At 36.7% G+C, this 25920-nt stretch overlaps 3 protein-coding genes across 5 annotated transcripts; 2 read left to right on the top strand and 1 right to left on the bottom strand.

The window, feature by feature from the left end:
* The first annotated feature begins 324 nt into the window (after positions 1 to 324).
* Positions 325 to 9811, top strand: LOC149007251 (regulator of G protein signaling 1-like). Of its 3 annotated transcripts, none has more exons than XM_089166631.1 (11): positions 325 to 698; positions 2956 to 3076; positions 3175 to 3238; positions 3345 to 3429; positions 4779 to 4852; positions 6305 to 6496; positions 7333 to 7421; positions 7613 to 7851; positions 7978 to 8102; positions 8970 to 9091; positions 9413 to 9811. In XM_089166631.1, exons 1-11 carry the CDS (start codon positions 622 to 624, stop codon positions 9599 to 9601), a joined length of 1377 nt encoding a protein of 458 aa, XP_089022757.1. In that variant the 5' UTR covers positions 325 to 621; the 3' UTR covers positions 9602 to 9811. The 3 variants fall into 3 exon arrangements, with proteins under 3 accessions (XP_089022757.1, XP_089022758.1, XP_089022760.1); XM_089166632.1 differs by having other exon boundaries at positions 9420 to 9487; XM_089166634.1 differs by lacking the exon at positions 325 to 698 and having other exon boundaries at positions 2990 to 3076; positions 3158 to 3238.
* A 1877-nt stretch (positions 9812 to 11688) lies between these two features.
* On the top strand, positions 11689 to 16687 carry KCR1 (beta-ketoacyl reductase 1). Its single transcript, XM_089166222.1, has 3 exons — positions 11689 to 12718; positions 13014 to 13083; positions 15943 to 16687. The coding sequence occupies exons 1-3, from the start codon at positions 12078 to 12080 to the stop codon at positions 16198 to 16200; spliced, it is 969 nt and encodes a 322-aa protein (XP_089022348.1). The 5' UTR covers positions 11689 to 12077; the 3' UTR covers positions 16201 to 16687.
* A 3003-nt stretch (positions 16688 to 19690) lies between these two features.
* LOC149007249 (putative membrane protein At3g27390) lies at positions 19691 to 24522 on the bottom strand. The gene is made up of 10 exons (XM_089166673.1): positions 24033 to 24522; positions 23543 to 23651; positions 23262 to 23454; positions 23018 to 23154; positions 22284 to 22572; positions 22087 to 22193; positions 21870 to 21993; positions 21389 to 21587; positions 20534 to 20774; positions 19691 to 20440 (listed from the first exon to the last, which is right to left on the bottom strand). The coding sequence occupies exons 1-10, from the start codon at positions 24124 to 24126 to the stop codon at positions 20218 to 20220; spliced, it is 1716 nt and encodes a 571-aa protein (XP_089022799.1). The 5' UTR covers positions 24127 to 24522; the 3' UTR covers positions 19691 to 20217.
* Between the last annotated feature and the right edge of the window lie 1398 nt (positions 24523 to 25920).

Here is a 25920-nt window from a genome sequence, read left to right as displayed (position 1 = left end):
ATCATTTTAAACTCTCCTCAAAACATGCTTGGAAAAAAAAATATATATGAGATTTCCCGTCTCAAATAATTTGTAATTCTTATTCAGGAAAAAAAATATTTCTGTAGAAATTTGTAAAGGTAAAAATATTATTTTTTGTCTTATTCATGATTTTTTTTTCTTCTTCTTTTGCCTATTTTTATCAGTGTTTTTATAGTTTTATTTTTTGGTAACTGTTTTATTTATTATTTTTGTTAAAATTTCGGTAACCCTAAGCATGAAATCATCAACCAACAAGAGAGATGTAACAACAAATAGACAAACGGAAAGGGTGTTTTACCAAATAATACAAAGCATCGGTCAAAGATAGGTGACTTGTTGAGGTGGACTGTGGCACCAAACGATATCCCAGAAAAGAAAGAGAGGCTTGAGCAGAAACTACTATTTGAGTGTTGAACTATTGACAAAGAAGAGAGACTTGAAGTTGAACTGAAGCACAGATCTCGTGAGATGTGATGCTGTGTTGGAAGACTTGAAGTTGAGCTGAAGCTCAGATCTTGTGGGTCGTGACACTGTTGGAATTTGAGTTTAGGATTCACTTCACATGGTCACCTTGAAGATAGCCAAATTCTATCCGAAGAGATGGCCTACTGTGATGTTGATGGAGGTTGCCCCAGCGATTACATCGCCATTGTCTTTTCAATTCTCGCCATGATCATGTGGGTTTGTTTCCACTTCCTTCTTTACTCTTGCAGTCAGCGTTATATGACCAATTAGTGGGTCTCTTTCGCCTAGATGTTGAACAAAAGTAATTCTAGAAGGAACTGTATGAAAGTTTCAATTAACAAACTTGTTTGTTTACCTAATTGCGTTTGGTTTCTCATGCGTTTCATTTCCAAGTGAACTAGAACTCTAGAAGTGAGTTATCTTTCTTAATATTGATCATCAATGAGTAAAAGCAGCAGAGAAAGTACTTGAGGGCGTCTACGGTAGTAGAGCTTACCCATCGCATGTAAAGTCACTAATGCCGGTAGATGCTCTCAGCTAAGTCCGTGGAGGTGACTCGATCACTGCTAATGAATAAATGGTGTTCTGCTGTTTATTCCATTTTTATTGTTATTCTTGAGATTGATTTGTCTTTAATTGTGCTGTGCATCTAGTCAGGCTGCACAATAACTAGTTCGCTGTGTCGTCCAATTTTTAGCTTGACGTATCAAATAGAATATGCTGGGTTCTGAGTGGATATTTGTCCTCACAAATAAGTGATCCTGTCGCACTGTTGTGTGTTTATTAGAATAAGAAGCTTAAAATCCTCGATGGGTTGCTCAGTTGGCTAAAAACCAACGCTTCATAGTGTTATGTAAAGAGTTCGAATCCCCTCGGGGTATGGGTGAAGACCTACCTCCTAAGCTGGCCAGGGCGAATCTCAATTAAAAAAAAAAAATAGGCTTAAAGTGGTAAATAAATTTTTAAATGGATTTCCAGTCGCAGTTTTTGTGAAAGCACCCTGCTGCCTCACATTGTCACTCAGAGAGCAAAGCCAGGGGAGTGAATGGATTAGCTAACACAGTGTCATAGCAGTAATGATGGTTGCTAGGTGCTCTGTGTTTCTGATGGACTGGCCTCTGTAATTTAGAGATGGCATATGTAAGCTCAATTTTGAATTGAAAATTCACTGAATACTGTCATATATTTTACATCTGCTTTATCATTGTCAGCTGACAAAAATAAATGGACTTTATATGTTGTGGCTTATTATGAAGAGGTTTAGTCTTTCAGAACAGGGAGGACAAGATACTGTAAATGGATAACACTGTCAAAAGGAACTATGCCATAACATTCTGTAACAAGATGACTATGGGGGACAAAATGTAGTATGCAGGTTTGAGTAACAATGGCAAGCATTGTGGGAACAGTAGCAAAGTAGAACTCAACTGCAATAGAAGGCACTTTATTTTGTGGATCAATGGATTTGTTGAAAGCATCTTCTTTTGTTAAGTGAAAATGTCTGAACAAAATATCAAAGCATCTTGGGATGTCCTTGTTTACAATGAGACTTGAAAATTAATTGAAATGCTGAAGTTCTCCTTAGGCCTATCCTATGTTGCCGATGATGTTTCCTACTCATATGGAGATAAAGTATATGATGGGTGTCTTTCTCCCTTGATTAATCTTGTTTCGTATCTTCCAGTCCTCAGTTAATTCAGTTCTTATTTATTTCGATACTCATTAAGTAGATATAAATTCATAAATGATTATGAATATATGGAGGTGTAGTATTTCTCTGATCTTTTAAAGTTTTTTTGGCTACCTAGGTACAACAGAGGATAATGTTGCACAAAGAATTAGAATAGAGTGGATGAAGTGCTGGGGTGCGTCAAACATATTGTGTGATCTTTACATATTCCATTAAAACCACAGAGAACTTTATAGGACAGTTATACTGGCCGACATTGATGTATGGAGCTGAACACTGGGAAGTTAAAAAAACATACAAACTTAAATTTAGCTGAAATGAGGATCTGAAGATGGATGAGTGGTAAAACTGTTGAAGACAAAATAAGAATGAACAAATTATAGCTAATTAAGGAGTAGATTGAAACATTGGAAGTTGCAAGAAAGTCATTTGAGGTGGCATGAATATGTGTGATGGAGGCCTTTGAATGCTCCAGTCCAGAGGGTTGTTTTGATTGGATTTGAAAGGTGCTTAAAGTTCCATTGATTGGCTTCAAATGATTCTGAGTGGCAATGAAGAAAGATATGCAGAGTTTGGCTTCAACTAGAACTGATTGGAGAAGAAGGGTGCATGTAGTTAAATCCATTTAGATGGGATAAGGCGGAGTTGAGTTGAAATGACATTCTTTGTTGTTTCTTTCGATTTATTGGGATGCTATTTCACTCTGTCTTTTTCTTTTCCTTATACAGTTATGCTTGATTTGAAATATTTGTATGTTTACAATTTTTCTCCTGTTTCAGGCTCCTTACTCATTCAATTTTACCCTTTATAATTCACAAGGTACCTCGCACCAAAGGCAGTAGCTTCTGGCTCCCAATAATTCAGATAATTGCCAGCTTCAACCTGCTATTGTCGATAGTGGTCAGATATGTGGCATTCTGCTTTCAGTTGTGTCTTTTAGTATTGTTTAAGGACCTCATCCCATTGTTTACGAGTGAATAGTGCCACATTTTATGCAGCTTTCTGTAAAGTTCCTCCAGTTCAAGAAAAGGAATTGGTGGCAGTCCTGCTATATTTGGGCAGGTAGTTTCTTTTATTAGCAGGTCCTTTCATGCTACTCCTTTTCCTGAGGGCATGTAGTTAGTTTCTCTGTAGAAAAAAAAATTTATGTCTAGAATTTTCTTTCCAGTTTGGTTTGAAGGTCCATTGGGATTTGGTTTGCTGATGAGCTGTCGCATTGTACAAGCTTATCAACTGTATCACCTTTTTGTCAAGTAAGTCCTAAATTCTTATACTCAAGATAGTAAAATGATGATGGGCCTGAAATCATTACTAAATCCTGCTTGCATACTATCCATGTAATAATTTATCCTCACATTCAATTGATGGGCCTGTGGATTCCAGGTGGTAGAAAGTTTTGCCTCACAGAGAGGATATCTTTGATATCATCTTACTACTGATCTTTCCCAATATTAGAGGTTGCGACCCAGAATTCTGTTATTCAGTTGGCATCTGTTCCTGAGACATGTTAAATCCTGTAATATCAAATTCTCTTTCAATACCACAATCCATGTTCCTTTTGTTTGAAATAAGCAAGACCCTCACTGTTAATACAAAAATAAGTACCATGCATGGAACTGAGGTTACCGTGAAAACCGACAGGTAATTTGTAGGCCTGTTGCATGGAATCTATACAAGCATGAAAGCATATAGTCCAATACTCTAAAATATCAAATGATATTCTTTTATGAACAATAACTGTTGGAATCACATGCCCTTGGTCTTTCCTTGTACTTCTGCTGCCTACCCATCCCTGGTGTGGTTGGTCATACCTTTCAAGATTATACAATCTGGCTTTCCCTTCTCTTATCAACTATTGTGTGTTTTGCCTGCTTTTTTTTCTTCTTCCTTTTTTTTTTTTTTTTTTTTTTTTTTTTTTTTTTTTTTTTTTGTGTATTCTTTTTAAAATTTATTTATTTTCATAACATCCATTGATCTCAACATTCTCATCTTGCTTTGGAACTGCTGCAGATCTCTACTTGGTTAGTTTTTCCCCTCTCAATGGTTTAACCTGATTCATGAATCACTGAACCCCTACTTTGGATGGAGACTTTATGGATATTTAGGACTAGTAAAGTTAGAATCTAAAAAGCAACAGGCCAGAGAAAGGAGACGAAGAAGATGGGCAAAATCATGAGGTAGTAGAGAGGCTGTGTGGTAAATGAACAATCCTATTCCAACAGCCAATGGTTGTTATAATAAACTGATTTGACCGCATAGCTGAAATGAACCCTTTCGCTAGCTAAGTTACAGTCTAATAACAATAAGAACCTAAAGCCTAGTTAGTAGGAAAGGTAAGAAACAGTAAAAAACTGAACTACTTAGATGAATGTACAAACCCTTGGTACAGAGGTCCATGAACACCCATGGACCGACAACCAAGGCACACACACTACAAGAATTATGGTAGCAGGATCTTTCTTTTTATATATGTTTCCTTATGATTACTTGATTCTATTTGCTTACATCTCTTATCCTTTACTGTCCTGGTGGAGTTTGGAGGACTGGTCAACATGTGTCATATTGCTGATATTTTCTTTGCTTGTTTTCTTGTTTATATTAGGCGGCATTTACCTCCAATCAGCTCATTTATCTTACTTCCAGTGGTTCTCTTGCCATGGATTGCTGGTGGTGCATGTAAGAGTTATTATGTTGAAGTACTCCTTTAATTGTAAGGCCTTTTGATTGAGTGCAACTTATATTTTGATTCATATATACTTAATTGGTAAAATCAGATCTAAATGCCAGAACAAGCATTTACACCTTAAGCAATTCTCTTTGATATGCTATTTGAGCTAAAACAATTCTGTTGTGTTTCATTTATGAATATAATCTTAATTAGGTGCATGTAAGCATGTAAGTTTTGTGGTCTAAAGAATAAATGAAGTGTTAATGCTATATCTTATCCTTTTATGATCCATTTTGGTCTCTTTTACCATTGCTAACCAACTACTCATTATCAGTATTGCTTTTTAGTCTCCCCCCCCCCCCATTTGTCCACAAAGGAAAGATAACGTACAACAGAACCTCTAAAAACAAGCACCACTAAGACTCCCCCTATTGTGGTATGTTTCTTAACATATTATTAAATTATGCAGTATTGATCAATAAAGATTGTGGTGTTCTAATCTCTTTCTCTCTCTCTCTCTCTCTCACTCACTCTCACTTTCCTGTTGAAAACTTTGCCAATCATTTTTCCCATGAAAATTAAAATATATGTTACTGATTGCATCTTTTTTTTTTTTTTTGGGTGCCAGAGTTGGGTTAGGGCACTTTTTGTTGTTGAATGCATTTTTCTGCTAACTGATAAACTGATTTTCAGTTAAATCATAATATTTCTGATCTCCATACCTCTTCCTTTCTTAGGCTTAGATATTTTAATTTCTTTAGTAGTTTCCATAATCACCATCAAGGTATATCCTACAAGGTTTCTAAGTTTTTCTTTCCATCAGATATCCATATAATCCCTTACTGGACATTCTGAAGTCTAGCTTCAGCAGTGGGTGTTATTTATGAATTTTATTTTGTGAGAAATTTGCTTGCAAAACACACCTAGACCAGTAGATGGACATTATTTCTTTGGGATGACGGATCTTGATATTTGGATGTGAGAGTATTCAGTTATGATTTCATTAGGACCTATTAACATTTATGGGTTATCAATTTAACATCTATTTACCAGAAAATAAAAATTAGCATCTCATCTCCAGTGTCAAAACTGAAGTTTTTATTTGTTCAATAGAATCAAAATTTTAACATAAGTGCCAGCCCTAGTAAGCCTTCTCTGTGGTACTGCTTTGCAATTTCATAAGGTCCTTGAGAGTATATTCTTTCACCCTTATATCTCCTAACATTTCACAATGCTTCTGTTTACTAAATTCAAACTTTTATAATAACTAGAGGATTCCATGTGTGTTCTGTATTTTATTCTTTCTGAAGTCTGCGTTAAGGGCAAGATGACATTGCACCAATCTATTAGTAGGATCTTTTAATCACTATTCAACTCCTTTCTTTGTTCTCCTCCTTCCATATTGCAGTAACTTTTTGTATTATTATTATTATTTTTTTAACTAGTTGCCTCCTATGCAGTTATTCATACAAAGAAGCCTCTGAATCCTCGGTGCCACATGAGGAGTCAGTGGACAATCCCAGTGGTATGCCTACACATACTGTACGTTGCAGCTATGATGGTGATTGCACGGGCTCTTAAGCACATTGAGTTCAGGTTCCATGAATTCAAAGATCTTCTGAAGGGAATAGTTGTCTCTGCATTCTCTGTTGGTATTTTTTTTGCATCTTTTCTGAGGCTTTACCATTCATCTGATTCTTGTTCCACCATATGACTCTTTCTTACCCATACCCATACCCTTAGTGATCTTCCTAAAAGATTCAGGATCCATGTAAAGGTTTCTGAAAAAAGTGGGCGTTGAAGAGATATTTTCTTCATTTTCTGACAAAATGCTACTCCTCTGTCTTGGCTTCTTGTGCCAAGTGCAAGACAATAAGCTTGACCCAAGCAGAACCTTTTTGAAGGTAATGCAGAGAATACTTTGTGTGTATTGTGCATATTTTTGGGAGTCAGTTTGCTCCAAGAATATGATTTTATAGTTTGACTTTTGGGATTGATGGGTGTATGCACCTGTTTCTACCTGGGAAAACTGGGGTCTATCATCTATGATGATCTACTGCCCTGTATGCTTCATCTATGATGATATACTGCCCTATATGCTTTGTTTGGTGTGCCTGTACATATTCTACTTAAGTCTCTTTGTCAAGCCATTTAGGTCTGTTTGTTCTTTTGAATCTTCTGGCTGGAGAATATACAGGGTACTTTGCTTGATGCATTTGTATGAAAGAAACTAACCAAGCAGTCCTCCACATTCTTTGAAGTTTTGAAATCCCAATTAGGTTTTGATCCTGGGTTTCAACCGGATTGAAACTGAGGGAACTTGGAGATTTTGATCAATTTTGACAAAAATCTCCAACCATGCCATTATGTCATGTCAATAGGGTTTTATTTTAATCATCTACTTCTGTGTCTAAAGCATTAGTCAATTTTTATTTTTTTCATTCCATTTACCCCCAGATTAAATGCCATTATTTTTTCTTACTTCCAGGAGTATGGGTCGTTGCTTACATTGTGAATGAAGTCCATGAAGATATTCCATGGCTTCAAGTGGCCTCCAGATTTCTGCTACTTGTGACTGTATGCCTATTTCACTGCTTTATCTCTTATAATTTTTGACATCTAGAAGGCTCCAGTTAACTTTTGGAATGAAATCTATACAATTCTTTTAACCAACAAAAAAGAAAAAGAACTTCTGTACGATAGTTTTCCTTAGCTAATTTGCTTCTACTTGATAATACATGTTCTGATCTGGCTATTTTTTTCAACAGGCAAGTATTCTTGTACTTGCTTTCTTCTCAATGTCAATCTCTCAACCTTTGCTCTCACAAATGAGCTTGAAGAGAAACGAACCCCCGGAGTTTGAGTCAATGGGTCAGGCTTTGGGTATACCAGATAGTGGCCTACTCATACAGAGGGAACACACACCAGAAATAGATATTAATGAACCACTAGGGAAGCTTCTTCTGAACAGACGGTTTCGTCAATCATTCATGGACTTTGCTGACAGGTCCCTCATCCCATTACCTTCCTCTTTTCTTAATTTACCATTAAGACATTCGAGACCTAAATGTTTATTTTCAATGCCAGAAGAGAATGTAATATTTTACATTTTTTTCTCTCCGTATAATTGCAGTTGCTTGGCTGGGGAAATTGTACATTTCTATGATGAAGTGCATGAACTTGGTAAAATACCTCTTGTTGACTCTGTAAGAAGGGTCTACATGGCACGCCACATTATTGAGAAATACATAGACACTGGTATGTTCTCTATCCAGGCAGTTCGATTTCAGTTATGGTTCCGCTAAACCCAAGGGGGCTAGCAGAATTGGCTTGGGTGCTGGTCGAGATCAACAGGTGACCTGTGTTTGGCTCCTTTTTCCTGCTTGGGCCAACTCATCTTGAATTTATTTAGTTTTCTACATGAATCCTTGACACTGGGGCTTAAGCAAGGCCCCTTAGGCGAGCCATACCCTCAGCGATAAAAGATTTAATGTTTGGATCATCTCATGTTTGACTTTTGGCAGTGCCTTTAATCTAAGAAACTGCTTGGGTTAATGATCATGTGCCTATCGTGGTTTGAAATGTCTCCTCACCACCCCACTCCCTGAGTTGGAAAAGTGACAATTTTATTAGAGATAACTGATTTCTACTGTTGGTCCAACAAAATGGGTGGTGGGTGCCCCAACTAGACCCTAGAAATGGCAAAGTAGCTAATGCCACTGCATTTGCTAGCCTTGGGCTTCAGAGAGTAGATTCGAAGGGGATAGGAAACTGCAGTATGGTCAAATGATGTTACAGATAGTTCATGTCAGCTGTTATTTTGATTTTATTTTATTTTGGTTGTTATCCTTTTAAAGGTTCCTAATTAATTAGAGCAAAAGTTTCTATTCTTAGTCCCAATTGCTGGCAATGGATAGCAATTTCATTGGCTGTTCATTGGAGTAGCTACAGAGGATGTTCTTGAAGGTAAGGTTAAGCATTGCTGTAATAGTCATCCAGATCAACTCAGTCATGTTGGCTGCTAAATCAAATCATATTATCCTTATACTTGATTTTGGCCCCTTTTGAAGCCCTGGACTTCATGGGACCTAATCTATTGGTGACCCTGTGCAATCATTGATGCAGGTGCAGCAATGGAAGTGAACATCTCTCACCGAACCAGGCAAGAGATTTTGGGTACTTCTGATTTGGCTTGCCTGGATCTCTTTAATGGTGCAATAAATGAGCTGGTTCAGCTGATGAAAACGGTATGATTCTGACTACCTTTAACTTGGTTTTTTTTTTTTGTTGGGGTGGGGTGGGGGGGGAACTCTTTACTAGTGCAATAAATGAGCTTGTTCAGCTGATTGAACCTAGTATGATTTCCGCCCCCCCCCCCCTCCAATGGTTAAAAAGGTATGTTAACTTGGATTTTACTTCTCCCCCACCCCCCCCCCAAAAAAAAAAAAAAAAAAAAAAAAAGAAAAAGGATTTTACCAATTATGAAGACTAGCATCCATGTTTTCCTCGGAAAATTGTAATAATAGTATCTGCAAACTTGACTCTTTAGCTTTTCATGTGTTTTGAAGAACTTAGTGAGAGACTATTGGTCATCCATGTTCTTCATCAAGTTCAAAGAAGAATCTCAACCAAAATCAGAGGACCGTGAGCTCATGGAGCAAGTGACTGGGTGGGACAGCTCTCCAAGGGTTAGCTCTGTTCATGCTGCTGATGATCCTTTTCGCCAAGAACATCCCTCAAGAGGCTCTGGTTTCTAGTCTGATGTATTTATGTGAGCCACATTTAAACCACGTGCTGCACTTTGATGGAGCAAGTTGGATTAAATATCTGCAGTCTTCTGGAGGTTATTCCCAAACAACCCCCTCCCCAACCCCACAAGAAGAACAAGGAAAACCCTGTTTGCCTGGTGAGAAGCTTGATAGCAGAAGAAGGAATTGGTATGATAAATGTAGTAAGGTAAAGCAAAAGTGGAAAAAAGAAGAAATGTGTGCATAGGGAGGATGACAAGCCAATTTTGTCTCTCAATCATAGGAAGAATCTATAGGTTATACAGTGAAAACCTCATATATAATCTGCAGTGGAGGATGAAAGGCTGATTTTGACTCCTAATCATAGGAAGAATGTATAGCTTATGAAGTGAAAACCTGAAATGTAATCTGAAACTCTCATTGTTTCCTTGGTCCTAGCTGAACTTAAACGTGAAATCAGCTGGGATTTGGCTGATCATCATGGTTTTGTATCCAATCTAGCTCACTTACCCAGTCATCAATGGTTTGAATGATTGACTGAGGAATTGCATGGCACAAAGGAAAACACAGGGGTTGAAGAATGGGAGAAAGGAACCAGGGAGAGAGGCTGTGGGCGTAGGATACAACCGCAGGAGGTTAGAGGAAGGCTCCACTTGTGATTTCCTATTACATTAAAAACTGTTTTTCTCTTTGAATTTAAAATTGATGTTTTAAGAATAAAACAAGAAAGCACTGAAAATGTATTTCTCTTCTTTAACAAGTTTTCCTTCCTTCTTTTCTGGGTAATCTATTTCCCTTTTGCTTGCAATTAGACCAGAGCACCTAACCTTGATATATTCAGGTGAACCTTGGAAAGGGTTACAAGCTGGCCTGTTAGCATGAATAATGAAAACTACCAGATGTCGTAAATGAGTTGGATTTTCAAAATTGACTTTTGAGTATCCATGTTTCTTTTTCTTGTCACTTTAGCTTAAATAAGTCATTTAATTACTTTTATTATCATCTTAAAGTTGACATTTCAAAATGACATTTTCCTGTAACTAATGTGACATAAATTTCTCCTTACATGTATAATTTTTAAAAAGAAACAAAAAAAATCTCACAATAAGGTGAGATTAAAATATTTAGTTGGTGATTGAGTGAACCTTTGATGAAATTTTTTGTTGGTTGGAGACAAATTTGCAACATAATAGATCATATTGTAAGGGTGACTGGCTGAAGCCAGCGACAAAGGGACTGATTATAAACTTAAGTGTTATCTGATGAAAGAGGACATGTATGTCTTAAGTCTTAATCATAACAAAAACATTTTAGATTAAATAATAATAAAAAAAGTAACCACATAGTCAATTCTTTTTAATTAAAGAACAAGCTAGGATAGTTCAATATTAATTGACACTACAGGGTTCAGTGTTTGTCTATTTGGATTGACAATATCAACACAGATTTTTTCACTCAAATCATGGAAATCTTGTTGACATGAACAACTTTTTTTTCACTCAAATTATGGAAAGTCTTGTACACATGAGTTGCCTTGTGTTTGGATTTGGATTCCAACAATATTTGTGTGGACTGCATGACTTGAATTAGAATAAAAAATTTATGTATGACACCCCACGAAATGATAAGAATAGTTCCCATCCATGTCACTCGTTTGGACCGAAATTACAATTTTGACTAGCAAATTTCATTCTCTTTGGGACTTGAATGAGAAGGGTAAAAATGTTTTTTATTGACTTAACCCATAAATTCTCGACAATTTTGAGAAGTTGCATGAGATCAAATATCCAAAACTTGAAGTTTCAACAAGTCCAGTTGATTATAACCTGAACTGATCCATATCAACTAGAATCCCATGGATTCAACCCTAACCCTAGAAATGGCTATGGAATCCTAACTCTGTTTGAGATTCTACAATTTAAGGAATTTAGTGGCAATTATCTAAACTGTCCGAAAGTTCAAAATATCACAACAGTACCTTCTGACTATCTCTATAGCCGAAAAATAAAAAAATTCAGAACCGGGTGAAGAGGAATTGTTAGCGGGACCTAAGAAAAAAAAAGAAAAAAGACTGTATATGTATAGGGCATTTCTGGCAGGAATTTATGCTTGTATCACTCATTAATTTGCTCAACGGATCAACCACCATCCATATTCATTCATGTCATCATGAGTAATCATGTTCTACCTGGATATGAAACTCGTCAATTCAATGTTCACCTGCTCCTGCCTACTTGGAGCTACTTCGCCTACTCCTCTGTTCCCTCCAAATTAATTTCCATTTAAAAGGAAAGCTACCGATACTTAACCATAAACCACCTTCTGTGTAAGCCACCTTCTCTGTTCCTATGTGATCATTATCTGTTTCTTGTCATATCTTCCTAACCTCAACAAATCCTAACTAATTTGTACAATCCCAGATTGGGTTCTTTATATAGAGCCTTCTTTTCTTTCTGAGCAGATCCGAACACAGGAAGAAATCACCATGGAGTTCTGTTTCCTTCTGGAGCATCTCAAAGCTCAACCCATTTGGGTTCTTTGCTTATCTCTTCTGGGTTTCATGTGTTTGTCGAAATCCACCTTGATTGTTCTTCGTTGGGTTTACATTTCTTTTCTCCGACCTGGTAAGAATCTCAAGAAATACGGGTCTTGGGCGCTCGTGACGGCACCCACTGACGGCATTGGGAAGGGCTTCGCCTTCCAATTGGCAAGAAAAGGACTCAACTTGGTTCTGGTGGGTCGCAACCCTGATAAATTGAAGGACGTTTCGGATGCTATCAAGGCGAAGTTTGGGAAAACCCAGATCAAGAATGTGGTGGTTGATTTCTCCGGCGACCTTTCTGAGGGGGTTCGTCGGATTCAGGAAGCCATCGAAGGTTTGGATGTTGGCATTCTCATTAACAACGTCGGCGTTTCCTACCCCTATGCGAAATTCTTTCATGAACTGGATGATGAGCTGATGAAGAATTTGGTTCATGTTAACATTGAAGGCACTACCAAGGTAACCCAAGCAGTTCTTCCCGGTATGCTTAAGAGAAAGAAAGGCGCAATCGTCAATATCGGTTCTGGGGCTGCCATTATTATACCTTCAGATCCACTTTATGCTGTTTATGCTGCCACGAAAGCGTAAGTCTTCATTTTCCCTCATTTTATTTCTTTTTCTGATTTATGCTGTTACGGAAGTTCTTTTTCCTAGTTTTGATTGTTTTTTCTGAAAATTCTGCGTCTTTTTGCCGCGAGTTTTTTGGGACTGGTGAAGTTGTATGTAACTGTGTCCTTGACCAGCCCGCTGCTACTTTGCTTGCATCTCAAGACACTATCAATAGGCTTTTATAGTTTATTACTTCTTGGTGGTTTGTTATTGAGGAGATCTGTTCTCTTTTGCTTTCTGAATGAAGTATTTTTTTCTCTATGTTTTCAGGTATGTTGATCAGTTCTCAAGATCCCTCTATGTGGAGTACAAGAATAGTGGGATTGATGTGCAGTGCCAGGTATGCAATATGTCTTTAAAATTTGTAGATAAACTGTTCCTTTCGACCTTTTCTCTCTTTGTGTGCTGGGATGACTAGCTGATCTGATTGTTTTGGGACTTTCAACTCCTAAGGATAGAATGATGGTTTATATTTGCCTTATAGAATTTTAACATTTTAGGAAGATATCGGAAGTTGCAGTTAGTTTGATGACAGCAACAACATAGCTGCATCTCAGTTAAATGAGGTCGGCTACACGGATAGTTTGATGACAGCAACAATATAGCCGCATCTCAGTTAAATGAGATTGGCTACATGGATCTTTGTTCTCCAATTCTCCCTATTTGGAGTCATATATTGTACAAGACCTATGCTATGCATGCCTTTTCCCACTACTGTTGAGTTTATTTTAGGTCCGCCCAAACATTGGATTTAGTTTGAAATCTTTAACAATTTTTAGTCTGAGTTACTTCTTGGCCTTATTGAATTTCATATCTGATTGTATGACCAGAAAATCAGTAGTTATTGGCATGCCTTCTTGGATTTTAAGTACTTATTTTGTATGGAACTGATGGACCCATGATATCACATTGTAATGCTTATGGATCAGAATGGGCATAACCGAAAAAATTCATTTGTGGTGATAACATACCATATGTAAAGAATTTGATTGAATCACATGAGCTTAAGAAAAAATTTCCTTTTTTGGGGTTGGGGTTGGGTGTGAATGCTTGAAGAAATGAGGTTCTGAATGTCATTATCTATATGGGGAAGAGACCAGCCAGTTAGGGCATGTGAAAGCTGCCGGAGACTTACAACTTGGGTTACAGTTTGACTCCTACACCATAATCGCTGATTTCTTGTCAATCTTGTTTCACTCGTCTTCTTTCTAATTTATTCTGCCATGTGCTTATTCTTTATGTTTTTTTGTACTTTCTCTTGTCAAGGTTTCAAATATTGATTTTGAGCTTGCTTCCACCTTGGCTTTATGATTTGGATTTTTTCACCCCCTTGATCTCCACCCCCTTCTACCCAAAAAGCAAAAACTAATAAATATAGAAAAAAGAAGAAACATATCTGACTCTCAAGAAAAGAAGAGGAAGCTGATTCATCAGGTGGAAACTGGAGACTATCCAATTTTCGCATATACTACTTTGAGCACATTGTATTCTTAAGTAAAAGCCAGTGGAGCAGAAGTTTATAGGGTTTTTGTTGGGTAAAATTATTTAAGAAACAGAATTTTTTTAATTAGAATATTGACGTTTATTTGTTTTGATGGTCTGGATCCCAATGACATACTATGGTTTAGGAATTATTTGGTGAATTTGTAATTTGGTAACCTTACACTGCATTATGTATCCTCTGTTTGTGAGACGGCAAGTTTAGAAAATAAGAAGTGATATATTATGGAAAACAGTCTGTGACTTTAACTGGGGTGGGGCTTTCATCATGTTATGAAGATTCTCACTTGGATGTCTCATCTGATCTGTATATTTGTAGTTGTCTTTCATGATATTCATTAAAGTGTCCCCTTCCCCTGTCCCCACCGAGAAAAACCTTTGCTCTTCCCGACCGAGAAAAACCTTGTCACTGTGATATGTATTCTCTGCTGTGTTGAGCTGATCTTTATGTTTTTTGGGCTTCTGGGCGGGTTCTTTCATGTAATTGATACTAATGCAGTAAGGGACTACACTCCCCACCAAGAAAAACATTGCCTCTGTGACTTGGATTCTAATCTACATTGAGCTGTTCTCTACGTTGTTGTTGTTGGCTTTTTTTTTTTTTTTTTGGGGGGGGGGGGTGGTTTGGGTGGGTTATTTCACGTAATTGATAGTAATGCACATTGTTGTCTACTTCTAGTCTTTGTTTCATAGGGCTCTTCTGACAATTCTTTTTGTTCCTTTTATCTCTTATGTCTCCATGATGTTAGAACAATGGGTACTTCTAAGTGAAATGTCCATTGTCCATTTTTTGGTGTTTGCTTATGTCTTATATCTACCGGTTTGGGAATACTTTTCTCTAGTTTCTCATCCTTGTGGGTCATGCTTCTGGTCCTTGGTGGAAATCCCCTGACTTCGAGCTTCTATAACTGTGAATTCTGTTTCACCTTTAGTGTCACTTTTCGTATGTTATGAATCTTTTATTTGTGAGTTTTGTTTTAAAATTTTCTCTTTGGAATTTCAGTTATTCTTGTGATATCACTTAGGGTTTATATAATTACACTTTTGGTACATCCATTTGGGTTTTTTTTTCTTCTTTTCTTTTCTTTTTTCCCCCCATGATATTATAGTCCATAAGCTCTTCACCTAAATTGTGTCACAAGGTTGTGAAAACATGACAGTACTGAAAACCTGAGTTCTGCGAGAATATATGCACCTTTATGGAGGACTGAGGTCTTCATTTCTGTTTTTCGAATTTAGAAACTTGTCATGGCTGTACACTGGTAAGTTTTAAATTGTCTTTAAATTGAACAAAGGAGGATCTTTCGCGGTCAAGTGCTGGTAGTTCAATAAGAAATGGCAAATGATTTGAGGTGGGTGCTCTGTGGATTTGGCACCTACTCTGATATGTGTAGAAATCCCAGATGACCAGTTGGTGCAGAACTGTTGGCAGGCCTGTATCTTCAGAAGTTACTGAATGCTAATAGAAATCCTTTAACTGATTTGTCAACTTCTCTGTGTCTCTAGTATTTTGTCCTTGGCCACTCTAAAATACTGGGAAATGCACCCAGTTATTTCCTAGTCTTGTATGGTGATTCAAGCTGGCTGGTTCTAAACAAATGATACTCTAACTATAAATCAATAGTATATTGTCAACCTTGGAAAATGTTTGTGAATTTCACTGCACTCTGTTTGATCTAGTATGTTGTTGCTTATCCAGGTACCCTTATACGTGGCAACAAAGATGGCGTCAATCAGGAAATCTTCCTTCTTTGCACCATCCCCAGATGGTTATGCTCGTGCTGCCGTGCGCTCGATAGGCTATGAGCCACGTTGCACTCCTCATTGGCCACATTCTTTACTATGGGGTCTTCTCTACTTTGTTCCTGATTCCGTTTTTGATTATGGACGACTGTCATTCAACCTTAAGATCCGAAAGAGGGGACAGCTTAAGGACGCAAGGAAGAAGCAATTGTGAACTGTGTTCTGTTCTGTCATAGTTTAGCAGTGGTGGATGGTTTTGGTCATCTTTGGGTTCTCAATGCTGTAATGTCTTGCACTGCCAAGTGCATATAACATGTTCTCTTAGTTTATTTATAAGTTCCATTTAGGAGTAGGTAGGTGGTGTGAGGTTTGGCAGTGGGGAAGGTAGATAGCATGATTATCAATGGTGGATTTTGCAGATAACCTTTATTCTTTGCATTTTCAAGGTGTTTGGGGTTAGACCCATCTTTTGGTAGATCAGATGTCACTTAGTAGAGACAGCATACTTGCATTGAATTGTGCCTCCTTGGGTGATTGAATTGTTGTCTGATAATGTAGAGCTTGCTTCGGATCCATGTCAGAAGAAGTTTGATCAATCAAGGAAATTCAACAACCTTAAAAAGGATTGATTTCTTTTTTTCTTCTTTCCCTCAAATGAAATCAGAAATAAAATCCACTCGATTCCCAGTATAATTTTTAGAATATTCATCAGATCAAAATTTGGGGTGTATCCGTGTATCTTTCTTGAATCTTTCGTGGATTTGAAGTTTTTGGGCCGAGGTGAAGAGGAACGAAAGACGGACTGAAATGACAAATGCTATTAGAGGAACAAAAGACGGAGTGAAAATAATATCAGATTATACACATCCAATAGTTGAAATGACAAATACGTTTTTTGATGTTTGGAGAAGTGATCAATTGCCCAACATGTTTTAGTACATCCAAGTTCATTGAATGTAAAGTCCAACATGGTTTAGGGAGAGTAACAAATGTGCAGACGCTCTATTAGGAAGGTGCCGTCTTCTTCGAGCGAGATAGTTTGACCTAATTTCACTCATTGTATCCTCTCTCTTATAGAATTAGACTCCTCGTAACTCTCAATGTTCTTCTATGAATGAGGTTCTTTACCCATAATAATAATAATAAAAAGAAGAAGAGAAATGACCAATAGCATAAGTGATCTTTTTTTTTTTTTTGATAGAGCATAAGTGATCATTTGTTAGAAATAGAATACCAAAGGCACAATGTAAACAAACCAATATCAAATAATATTTTTTTCTTAAGGTATTTGAATGCCCTCTTAAGTTCAAGTCGGGTTTGACCTTGGCGTTCTCACCTCTAAGATACAACAACTCTTTTAGACTTGAAGGTTAGCACTCCAATAGGTTTTACTTGCAGAGAAGATACGAATATGATATACAACACATGAAGGGAATAAAGCAAAACTGAGATCCTCCACTTATCAGTGAATTTTTCTTACTTAAAAATCAGAATGTAAAAACTCTTGTTTGTTTTGATCTTATCTTCTTGACTCTTAAACTCATATGGACACCTATAGAGGAGAATAGTGTCTGTAGGTAATATCACCTCTGAAGGGAAATAATAGTCACCTCCTTACAACAAAACTAAAAAATGAATTCTCTAATCATACAACAAGTCCCATTATAGACATTTAATATTATTTAAATAATTTTATAATGTCACATAATCTTGTCAGATTAGGGCCTAGCTCGGCACATGTGCGTGATTCATATTTAATTCTTTAGTGGCATATACGTCACTTATGAGCAATCAATGTACATATAATTGATATTATAATTAATTTCATCGGATGGATGTAGGACTAAGCAAATATGGTAAATTATGTTACATTATATATGCCGAATTGCCAAAATACTTCCATTGAAATCTTTACATCTAGAAAAGTTCAAGAGAGATAAGAATCAAATAGAAGTTCCAAAACAGAGATAAAAATAAATAGAAGTTCCAAAACAAAACTAAGGAGATAATTTACCAAAAAAAATTAAAAAATTAAAGAGGTAGAATTTTAACGTTTTAGAAACTCATCTAAATAATATATTTATTATATATTTGCTTTTTAAAACCAAAAACCTACACCATTAACAACAGGGTGCTTTGAGGAGTTGAGAGTGAACTGGTTTTTTTATTTATTTTTTATTTTTAGGGTAGGAAGAGTGAACTGGTTTTCATTCAAACGACTAGTTCTTATTAATTTCTGTTCAATTGTATTTGAGGTAAGACCCTGTTTCGATTTCCGATTCTGTTCCAGTTTGACACCTATACAAAACATTCGTGAGCGAATTCCATTCGTATAGACACGCGCAGGGGCTAACAACTTCGGCTCTGTATCAGCACTCTGTACGGGTAAGACGTGAGAGAAGCTGCTGCTTCTGCTTCTGCTTCTGCTTCTTTCGTTTATTCCCCTTCCTTCCCTATCTTCCGTTTCTTCGAGAATGGCGAAAGGGAAAGGGAGTGATGATGGTTCAGAACATTCTGGTTCAAGTGGATACACAGTGTTCATGGACAGCAACTTTAATACCCACCTCGTCATGGTAACAAAAAAACAACTCACTTTTTGCATCGTTTAATCTGTTGGTGAACTTCCTACATTTGTGGCACTCATAGTTTTTTTTTTTTTTTTTTTTTTATCAAATATATTCAACAAAAATTCAATTTTGGATCTTTATTTTTTTAAACCTAAAGTAAGGGGTGAGTGCTTTAAAACTTTCATTTTGAGGTGCCAGTGAATTTATTCTATTTTTTATAGCATCTAAGTGAATTCTGTACCTTTGCTGAGAAGACATGTTCAATAGCATGTTTTAAGCAGGATCTTACTATTCAATGTATTATAAAAATTCAGTCTTGTTTATTTTTTGTCAAAAGTTTGGGAATCTAAAACTGGAACAGTGCTTTGAGTTGAAAGCCCTCCTATCGTGATTAATGGCATCATCAGTTGTCAAGAAAATGGTCTTCGACCTGCTTTTCCCGCAGAGTTTACTTGGTTGTGGTTTGTCTTTGTCCAATAACAGCCTTTGCAGCCCTGACAAGTATTCTTCTACTGCAGTAATCAATCACAAGTAGCCCTGAAAATTCTCCTTTGAAAATCAGAAAGTGATTCCAGACAGCCAAAGAGAAGAAGAAATGCTTCCCAAAGAATCTCTTTAGATAATCAGAAAGTGGTACCTCATGTAGCCACAAAAAGTTTTTGCTAGAGGATTCTCATCAATCTGAAGGAGCTATAATATGTGATTAAGGGAAAGAAAGAATCAAGGACAGGCATAGAGGGATTCAGAACCTGAGATGGTCTACAATTTGAATCTCACTACCAGAAGATGAGTTTATAAACATGCTAAAAGTGGTGGAAGGAAATCTTTATACATTAGAGAAGAAAACTAAAACCCAAACTAAAAGTTCTCCTCTTGGAAGGAAAGCTTGGTTGGGATTAGGGTTAATTTAGATTAGTTGGACTTAGATTTATCAGGAAGATGAATAAAAGAAAAGAATAAAGCTTATCTTCTCTATGAACAAAAAGAATTCCACCACTAAGATCTCATAGTAGAACCTACTATTTGGAGGTCAATAGAAAGTCCTATTGGAGGCATTAGTCCTAGTTGTTTTTTGTATTATTCAATGAATTCCACGCAACCAACCAAAGTGGTAAATGAAATGATTCTCTTTTTCTTTTTCTTTGCTTTTTGTATGGAATAAGTTGGATGGAAAAATGGAGTATATTAAGTAAGAGAATTTATTTACAGTAACTTCTAGGATACAAAAAAATATTATCAGTCAATGAGAAGGTTTCCTAAACATAGTGTGGCTCCTACATCAACTCGGGGGTTAACAAGAAAATGCATAGAAACATCAACAGAGGTGCCTTTCATGGGGTGTTATTCAACGCCTCTTCGTATCTAGGGCACAGAGTCCATACTGCTTTTCATGATTCTTTTCCCATATTGGCAAAAATGTCTACTATGAAGTAGCTCTTTTAAGCAATGGCTCTTATGAGAATAAAACTTTTGCTGCCACTTTTAGACAGTAATCTAGGTCCCAGTATAGACTTTCAAACACCAACCTTCAGCTGATTTTTTCCGAACGAATTTGTTCCTTGAATCCTTCCACTAGATAGCAACAAGAATTTTGAAAGAATCTAACAGCTTATCCACTCATGGTTCATGCAAGTTTTGAACCACTTCCAGCAACTACTTTTGCCTCAATCTATATCAATTCCTTGAGAGTTTGTTTTACTTCCAAATGAACTCTGGCTGGACAGCCAAGCCAAGCCACTTCTTGACCGAGTAGTTGATTGGCGTCCATTGGTTGATTGACTTTCACCATTCTTCACTGCAAGCTCATTAGACAGGTCTCCAACAAGATTTACAAACTTCCTCCTGAAAGTTGGATACCTTGAGATAGTCTTGGTGATCCCTTGGAGCCTTCAAAGGAAAAGAACAGAAAGAGAATGAGAACATAAGACCATAAGAAACTGATGAGTATGGTAGCTTTTGTAAAAGTCTCCACTTTAATACCTTCTGGCAAATGCTTCAAGTTCAGCTTGTTTCTGCTGTGTTACTGGTGGTGTAAGATTCAAAATTTTCAATCTGTCTGGGTGGTGGCTCAACAAAACCAATTTGCCAAGGTAGTTCTCCTCAGCTTCTGAAAGGTTCTTAGCTTTGATCTGGTTTTTCAAAATCAAGAGGGGGTTTAAGAACCAATCAAAGATACCTTCTTTTGGTCTGTTTCTTGTAGTTATCTCAGTCACATTGTTACCTGCAATAATCAAAACGTGTAAACCTTTCATGTGTGCGCATGTATGTGTGTGGTTCAAGATGCAGACTTTATTTGCTACTACTTGAAAAAGAATAAACTTGAGAACTCGCAAATCTACAACTACTACTGCTAATTAAGGATGATTTGATCATTTCAAGTAATAAAAAATGCAATAGTCAGAATGCAATGCTGGCAGACTTGAGAACCACACAATGCTGGATGCAAAAATTTTCCACCTCTAATTCTAGTGGAGAAGCGGAGAATCATTCTCCCTACCTTGTCTTCAAATATATGAATAGTTAATAGCCCATTATGGTAGGCGACCACAAAGACAGGAAATGTCCAGGGGTCTACATTAGAGTGGATTTCATGTAATCAAAACTTCCTTCAAAGAAGATACCAAAAAAGGGTATGCCATAGAAGGATGTTGTCTATACAACTGGCCACAAATCCAACCAATGCTCCAATACCTATTATATAAGGAAGGCCCTAATGCATATCAATGGATCATCACTTATTTTTGAATCACCAGCCAAGAAGTATATTTTTTTAATGATGCCATTTTTGTTCCGTAACAAAACTTTCATTATTATTCTGGTAGCAACTTCACTTACTTAGCAATATACCCTCAACATTTGCATGGGCAGAGCGCAGAAGTGCCTGAAGAATGCAATAAGCAGGTAAGCCAATGCTTAAAACTCCGGAGCCACCTGTGTTTGATTTAGATTCTTCTATGTCTTCTGCTCTAATCACTCCTTCTGCAACCAGAAGCTCCCCATTCTTTTTACACTCCATAAATAAACTTTCCAGCAGCTACAGATGCAAAATGTCAGTTAATGTACTATAACATGATTTCATTACCAAACTAATCCAAGTAAATAAGAGTGAATTGGTTACACATTACAATAAGGCAACACTAATAAATGAATAGTCGGTTAGTATCCTGATAATGAAATTGTCTAAGTTAAAGATCATGCAAGTGACTTGGATTTATATGGTAAAATCATGAAAACTTGATGAGCAAATGGCTACTGGTGGATAATTCAATGTATGGCTGAACCTATTCAGACAATTTATGTGCAAAAGAATACATACCTCAACAGACTTTAGATCAATGGCATCCTTGAAGGAGGACAAACGAGAGGGACACTTTTTAAAGGAGTTCGGTCTCGAGAAAGAAGCCATCTGAGACGGTGGCCTGTTTTTCTGGTACTGAAGCCTGATAATCTTATAAAGTAAGTAGCTTTTCATGTTAGATTTGCATGGAATGAACAAGATGCCCTAGAAACATAAAAACTGGTACAAAACATACTTAGGAAAGCAGGATCCTTCTGGCATGTCAAGAATGTCGTTACTATATTCATCAAAAATGGATAAGGAAGAGATAACATAGCAGAGCCCAAACCAGACAGAGGATTCCTGCAGTTCAAATCCTGAAATTTGTATGTAGTCAAAATTCCAAATAACAAACCAATAGACAGAAAGCTCAATTGCGAATAAGAATATGACCTGGTGTACAATGACAGCTGCATAAGCACCCAAAAAGACACTTGATACTATTGAACCCAATACGGCTCCAATAACTGCCAACGGCCAAAGTAGGATGGCAAGACCAGCAAATGGCACACAGATTGTCTCCAAGAAAGGCCCTTCCCGGCCTACAAGATCATGAAACAATCGGTGCCATCCCTTGCAAAGCATGTATGGGCTCTTGTATAGGGCAAGAATTGTAACCATAGGCATGTCAACAACAATTCCAAGAAGTCCAGCCAATAGAGCACCAGGAATATAGAGCAATCTGCATAATGTATAATAGCAAATCTGTAAGACAAGAATATGTATTGGATATACATTTCAGCATTTTATTGGATTCCATGGCCGTAGAGCCAATCGATGGCCAATATGAATCACATAGATCAAATGGGATTAATTCAATCCCGCTCCAGCATGTGCCATAATTACAACTCTCTGCTTCTTTCAAGCATCAAGTTTATAACTAGAATCAGTGATCGGGGAGGATCAACTTATCAACAACTTTGGCAAAGCAACTATTTGCCCCAGAGACTTTAAGAAGATTCCTGATAACTAAACACTTCACTATCAAGCATAATGTTTACTCATCTTGCAGGCTCAAGCCCGAAGTACCAATAAATGTAGATCTTTAGCTAAAAGTAAGAAACTTGATAAGCAGGTAAACTTTTCAAGGATTAGAGCATAGAAGTATCCGAAGTACCAAACAAAACCTGATTTCATGTCGTCTCCCATTTGGAGGTTCCTGAAGACGGAGGTCATCCATAAGTGAGAAATAGGAGTGGAAACAAACATCAGTAAAGTCCCTGACCATGGTAAAGCTTCTTTCTACAGAGCTCGAAGTTCCATCCTACATGAGCAAGGAGATAAAAGTGAGCATACAAAAATGAAACTAAAACCACTAAGCATTTAACAATCATCAGAACTGATCTGGTTCACTAATAAATAGTGGCATACAATGATACAGTTGACAAACACATCAGTCTTTCCTTCTCCAACAGCTTCGAAGGTGGCAATCAGGGGTGCAAGAAAGCCGTATACTGCACCACCTAAAATACTTGCAACTATGCCGACCAATGGCCACAAGATCAAGATAACAGGAATGCATATGCACAAAACAATCTTCAGAACTGGCCCCAGTTGTTTGGCTCTGCTCAGGAAACAATGATCATAAGAAAAAGACCACTACGATATACAAAAACTTAACAAGCAAAAGAAACAATAAAATATCAAAATACCTTGCAATGCAATAATATGTCCAAACACTGTGGACTGGCCAAAGACCCAAAATGATTGCAGAGTTTCCAATCGAAATGATAAGGCATATCAATGGGCAGAACATAACACCTATAATTGATTAAACGTTTGAAGGAGGAGTTAGAGAGACGGACTGAGGTTACTCAGTTATCATGATAAAGCATAAAATAACATTTGCAGAAAATGAATTCTTTTGAGAAAGTATATAACAATTTAATTTGATAGGAAAATTAGAGGACAAGATTCTATCCAGAAGCCTAAGTTTCTAGATTTTCTTCAGATATAAGGTGGAACAAAATAAAACACAACATTCAACTTAGAGAAGATAAGAGTGATTGTAACCAAAACTAATGTCACTCAGAAGAAAAACAGAGAACCGTAGCAGCCCCCAGAAGAAGAGGAGCAACACCTAAAAAAATATCAATTATCAAGAGATTCTAAATGGAAAACTTGAGAGAGGACAAAACCAACCTTTGACGATGCCCAGAAGTAGAAGTCCAATGAAGTACGGCAAAAATCGGAGAAAGCTCAACAAGGTAGCCAAGAAACCCGTTGGGGGTTCCATCTCTACTTACCTAAAGAATTGCAGAATCACTTCAGACCCTTGTCAGAATTAAGCAGCAGGAGTGACAGAAGACAAAGAGAGAACTGTGAAAGGAGAAACTGACACTGAAACTAATCTTTACAGACTCGCATCAAACAGAAACAACCCAGAAGATATCTCAGAAAAATTTCTCCATTCCAGTCCCCATTCTGAACAGGAACCGCCATTAGCAAAAGAGAATGGTGAAGAGGCCGAATTCAAATAACATACAAAACTCTCTATTGGGATTCAGTGCCTGGCAGTTGATAACCGTTCCAGTTGTGACAAAAGGATTAGGGAGTAACCATGGACGGAAATGGAGTTTTCAATTCCTCAAATGGCTCTAAGCTTAGATGGGTAAACGAGCCTCTCACACAGAGAGAGAGAGAGAGAGAGAGAGGAACAGAGTGTGTATTAAATTATTAATGGGTCTGATTAAAAAAGGAAGGTGTTGTCCTGCTCCAGAAGCAAAGCTGTGTGTGTGGGCGCCCTGTGTGCACTAACAGCATGGAAAAGGAAAGCATGGAATTTTGCTTTTGGGTAAAAGTTAAAACCACCATCGAATGTACCTTTTCTTATGGACAAAGTTTTAAGTATTGATATCGTATCAGTTAGTATCAGTTAGGTGATTTTAAGATATGCATCGTTTCGTAACGAGTATTATATCTCTCTAGCTATATTTTAACACAATTCAATAGAGAGACGTATTGAGATGTATCGTATCATTTGAGTCAAATATGGATAGGTATCAGCTAGTATCGTATGGTATCGTGAAATACTTTAAACCTTGCATATTGATAGCAATAAAATGTGATCTTTATACAAAAATTGGAAGAAAAAAAATCAGAGCACAGACTTTAGTATTTTTTATCTGATTATACAAAAATTATGTAATCAGAGTGTTTTGAGACACTATAAGAGCTCAATACCAAATTCAATTCATGAAATAGAATCACTCTGTTGGCAAAAGACCAACACGCCTTCATGCAAGAAGTCAAAGTTCGAATTTCTTTAGGGTCACAGAGCCTTGTCTTCTAATTAAATTATATATAAAAACTACTCATTATATGCTTAAATAATAACCAAAAAATATAATATTTATAATATAATATATGCTTTCCATATACGTCTCTTTGTAACTTTTTATGTACTTTTTTTATATTATTATAATATAATATAGATGTCACCTTGTTTAGAACAAAAATAATCCAATAAATAATTAAATATGTGAATGAAATTGATTTATTACTTGTTAAAATGATTGATGTCCCATCTTAGTTGTTGTGTTCTGTTCTCTTTAAAAGCATTCAAGATTCAACTTGTAAATCACTATTTTTTCATATTTTTTATTTTTATTTTTTGGGAACGGTAGCTGGAATTTATATCACTGATGATTTCATTTTTTTTTTATTGTCAGTTATTGTCCTATGCTCTAAGTCAATTATACGAAAGTTTTTTCTTTTTAGCTTTATCTTATATTAGATAAAAATGAAGGATTAGAGATACAATTTTTTTTTTCATTGGCATCATCACAAATTTTATGAGATAATGTTGTAGAAAACCTCCACGGTTAAGATTTATCCCTTTGGAGACTGACTGGTTAAGGCTCTTTTTGATCAATCCATGCATAGACTATAAAAATAAACCATTTTGACAAATACATTTTCTTTGCATTAATTTTCTAATTTCTATTATAATTTTTTTTGGTGGTCCGTTGGCGTGACTTCGCTGTTGTTGCTGGGTCTTGGATCTCTCGTCTTTTGGTCCTCAGCATGT

The sequence above is a fragment of the Hakea prostrata genome, chromosome 8 (genome assembly GCF_041222555.1).
Source record: "Hakea prostrata isolate BN-2017 chromosome 8, UWA_Hpros_2, whole genome shotgun sequence".
NCBI classification, from domain to species: domain Eukaryota; kingdom Viridiplantae; phylum Streptophyta; class Magnoliopsida; order Proteales; family Proteaceae; genus Hakea; species Hakea prostrata.
Note: the sequence above shows the minus strand (reverse complement) of the source record. Positions and strands in the feature narration are given on the sequence as shown.

Coding starts and splice junctions, on each gene's coding strand:
- KCR1 (XM_089166222.1), top strand. CDS start 12,078: ATGGAGTTCTGTTTCCTTCTGGAGCATCTCAAAGCTCAACCCATTTGG. Junction 12,719..13,013: donor GTTTATGCTGCCACGAAAGC/GTAAGTCTTCAT, acceptor CTATGTTTTCAG/GTATGTTGATCAGTTCTCAA. Junction 13,084..15,942: donor GGATTGATGTGCAGTGCCAG/GTATGCAATATG, acceptor TTGCTTATCCAG/GTACCCTTATACGTGGCAAC.
- LOC149007249 (XM_089166673.1), bottom strand. CDS start 24,126: ATGGAACCCCCAACGGGTTTCTTGGCTACCTTGTTGAGCTTTCTCCGA. Junction 23,455..23,542: donor ACATATTATTGCATTGCAAG/GTATTTTGATAT, acceptor TTTCCTGAGCAG/AGCCAAACAACTGGGGCCAG. Junction 20,775..21,388: donor TGTTGAGGGTATATTGCTAA/GTAAGTGAAGTT, acceptor TGATTATTGCAG/GTAACAATGTGACTGAGATA.
- LOC149007251 (XM_089166631.1), top strand. CDS start 622: ATGGCCTACTGTGATGTTGATGGAGGTTGCCCCAGCGATTACATCGCC. Junction 3,430..4,778: donor CTGTATCACCTTTTTGTCAA/GTAAGTCCTAAA, acceptor TGTTTATATTAG/GCGGCATTTACCTCCAATCA. Junction 7,422..7,612: donor GATTTCTGCTACTTGTGACT/GTATGCCTATTT, acceptor TTTTTTCAACAG/GCAAGTATTCTTGTACTTGC.